A 3,385-nucleotide genomic window follows, 5' to 3' on the forward strand; every position below is an offset into this window, starting at 1 on the left:
AGTTTTTTTTTTTTTTTCCCCCTTCTTTTTTTTTCCTTTTTTTTTTTTTTTTTTTTTTTTTTTGTAACGATGTGCTAAAATCTCTCCTGCAAACCGGTAAGTACAACCTTTCTGGATCCTTTTGTTTCCGCCTAGGGTCAAAGACACCCCCCTTTTCCAAAAAGAAGAAATAATAATCCTCCTTATTTATTTTTTTATTTTTATTACAGCCCTTGCAGAAGAGAAAGAACTTAAGTGGCTAATATTTTGCAAAGGAGACAGATTGATACTGCAATATAGCTCTCATCTCTCTCCCTTCTCCCCAGTTAGATGCTGGTTTTAATTGCAGAGGGTATTTCTCTTTTCGTGCTTTCAACCATCTCCTCTTTCCCACAGGGGAGGGTTTCATTTGCAAGTTGATCCTAAGGATTTCTGTTCCTCTGGCATTTCTCTCCCCTAAATGCATCTTTCTGCTCTTAAGTTTGCGGATGGGGGGCAATTTTTTCTAGTTCTTACACGAGGAAGGCAAAAAAGGACCTTTTTATTGGGAGATTGAGACTAAAAGCAATGATCGCTCCGAATCATTCTAATGGGCATTTCAGGGATTCAAGGAAGGCTGCATCACCGCCGGTATTATTCCCATCCTTAGCGTTTCCCTGTACCCATACATTTAAAATATCTGGTGAAAGGAAGGGTGAAACCATATGTTGAAGGAGCTGCATCTCATTAGGGCAGTATTATTTTCATCTGATTGGAGAAGAATGGTGTCTTCATTCGGAATCGTGTATAGTAGGATAGAGAATTTATCGGCTGGTAAGTGTCAAGGTATTTTTTTCTTCCACTTTCAGCTTTTTAACTGGGTCTCCTGCTTGGTCCTGGGGGCACAAAATGCCCTAATCCAAGGCAGGCTGAGCGTTTCAATCCTAGGTGCCTCTTCAGCTGTCACTTCCCTTTAGATCTGCTGATCGCATGGGCATGTGCTTTAGAAAGATTAATCATCTCTAAATGCTTTAATCAGCTAAAATGACTAATATGTGGCGTGTATTTACCTGATAATAGACCAGTTGCGTTAATTCACCGGCGCATTTGCGAGGGGAAGATTTCCTTCCCAATCAGGGTCGTTAACCATTTACTCCGGTAAAGATACTGTGGGGATTTCTGGGGGGAACCGTTCTGCCAGGGACATCAGCAAACCTCACACATTCCTTGGAACTCGCGTGTGGAATATATCAAGCCGGGAGGGAGGGAGATTTGAGGGTGGAGGTTGAATAACTTTGGGAGTTTGCATGGATGAAGGATGTGGTGCGACACTGAAGATATGTGCCCACTTGGTGTGTGTTTCCCCCTTCCCCCCCCGAGTCAAGGCGGGTTGTGATGGCTCCTGGGCTAAAATTGCACATGGGGATGAGATCGGGGCAGTTCCGGAGCCTGGGAAATGTGGAGAGACGCAACACGTTCGGTGTGCTCGTGGTGCTGCGTGGGGCTGCATGTGCTGTCCTCTTTATAGGTGGCATTTACCACAGGGAGGGGAGGAAGGCAGGCTGCTATCGCGTGATGGAGCCGTCTAACATCTCTGAAGTATAAATCAGGGCAAGGCTCACCCAGCCGACACCCCTGGAGTTGGTTGGGAACGTCTGCCCAACAATTGCTGAACTTTGCAGGAGCCTGACATGAGTCCAGCAGGTAGGGGCTTAAGGAAAGGAGAGGGGCAGGGCGGAAATACTGAAATCTGCGTTTTTCTTCCCGTTGCAGTTTTGTAAACATCAACAAATTATGAAACCTTCCACGGCAGAGACGCTTCATAAAGGAAGGATGTTGTGGATAATTCTTCTAAGCACAATTGCTCTAGCATGGACTACACCTATTCCCTTGATAGAGGACTCGGAGGAACTGGATGAGCCCTGCTTTGATCCATGTTACTGTGAAGTGAAGGAGAGCCTTTTCCATATACATTGTGACAACAAGGGATTTATAAATATTAGTCAGATAACAGAGTCGTGGTCAAGACCTTTTAAACTTTATCTGCAGAGGAATTCCATGAGGAAATTGTACACCAACAGTTTTCTTCACTTGAACAATGCTGTATCTATTAACCTTGGGAACAATGCACTGCAGGACATTCAGACGGGGGCTTTTAACGGGCTCCGAGTTCTGAAGAGGTTGTATTTGCACGAAAACAAATTGGACATTTTCAGGAACGACACTTTCCTGGGTTTGGAAAGTCTGGAATATCTGCAGGCAGATTACAATGTCATTAAACGGATTGAAAGCGGGGCATTTCGAAACCTAAGTAAATTGAGGGTCCTTATCCTAAATGACAATCTTATCCCCATGCTTCCCACCAACTTATTTAAGTCCGTGTCCTTAACCCACTTGGACTTGCGCGGGAACCGCCTCAAAGTCCTTTCATACCGCGGGATGTTGGACCACATTGGCAGGAGCCTGATGGAGATCCAGCTGGAGGAGAACCCGTGGAACTGTACGTGCGAGATCGTGCAGCTCAAGAGCTGGCTGGAGCGCATCCCCTACACCGCTCTGGTGGGGGACATCACCTGCGAGACCCCCTTCCACTTCCACGGGAAGGACCTGCGGGAAATCAAGAGAAGCAAGCTCTGCCCCATGCTGTCCGACTCCGAGGTGGAAGCCAGCCTGGGCATCCCTCAGCTGTCCTCCAGCAAGGAGACCGCGTGGCCTACGAAGCCTTCCTCCATGCTGTCCTCCTTCCACTTCACCGCTTCCTCTGTTGAGTACAAAACATCCAACAAGCAGCCCAAGCCCACCAAGCAGCCCAGGGCGCCCCGGCCTCCCCCGACCCCCCGTGGCCTGTACCCCGGGCCCAACCAACCCCCCGTGGCTGCCTACCAGACCCGGCCCCCCATCCCCATCATCTGCCCCACCGGCTGCTCTTGCAGTTTGCACATCAACGACCTGGGCCTGACGGTCAACTGCAAGGAGCGGGGGTTCCACAACATCTCCGAGCTCCTGCCCAGGCCCTTGAACGCCAAGAAGCTGTACCTGAGCGGGAATTTGATCCAGAAAATCTACCGCTCCGATTTCTGGAATTTTTCCTCCTTGGATCTCTTACACCTGGGGAACAACCGGATCTCCTACGTGCAGGACGGGGCGTTCATCAACCTGCCGAACCTCAAGAGCCTGTACCTGAATGGGAACGACATCGAGCGGCTCACCCCGGGCATGTTCCGGGGCCTGCAGAGTTTGCATTACCTGTACTTCGAGTACAACCTGATCAGGGAAATCCAGCTGACAGCCTTCAGTCTCATGCCCAACCTGAAGCTCCTCTTCCTCAACGACAACCTGCTCCGCACGCTGCCCACCGACGCCTTCGCCGGCACCTCCCTGGCGCGCCTCAACCTGCGCAACAACCACTTCCTGGCGCTGCCCGTGG

The 3,385-nt window shown here is 49.4% G+C and overlaps 1 protein-coding gene across 1 annotated transcript in view; it reads left to right on the top strand.

Annotated features, from left to right (window-relative positions):
• The first annotated feature begins 102 nt into the window (after positions 1 to 102).
• SLITRK3 (SLIT and NTRK like family member 3) overlaps positions 103 to 3,385 on the top strand; it is a 5,746-nt gene continuing 2,463 nt past the window's right edge. Inside the window, exons 1-2 of the mRNA XM_017734405.1 lie at positions 103 to 792; positions 1,732 to 3,381. Of these exons, the coding sequence (XP_017589894.1) occupies positions 1,753 to 3,381 (1,629 nt within the window). The 5' untranslated portion in view covers positions 103 to 792; positions 1,732 to 1,752. The remainder of the gene's footprint in view (positions 793 to 1,731; positions 3,382 to 3,385) is intronic.

Source organism: Corvus brachyrhynchos, unplaced genomic scaffold, assembly GCF_000691975.1.
Source record: "Corvus brachyrhynchos isolate BGI_N302 unplaced genomic scaffold, ASM69197v1 scaffold544, whole genome shotgun sequence".
Classification (NCBI taxonomy): Eukaryota; Metazoa; Chordata; class Aves; order Passeriformes; family Corvidae; genus Corvus; species Corvus brachyrhynchos.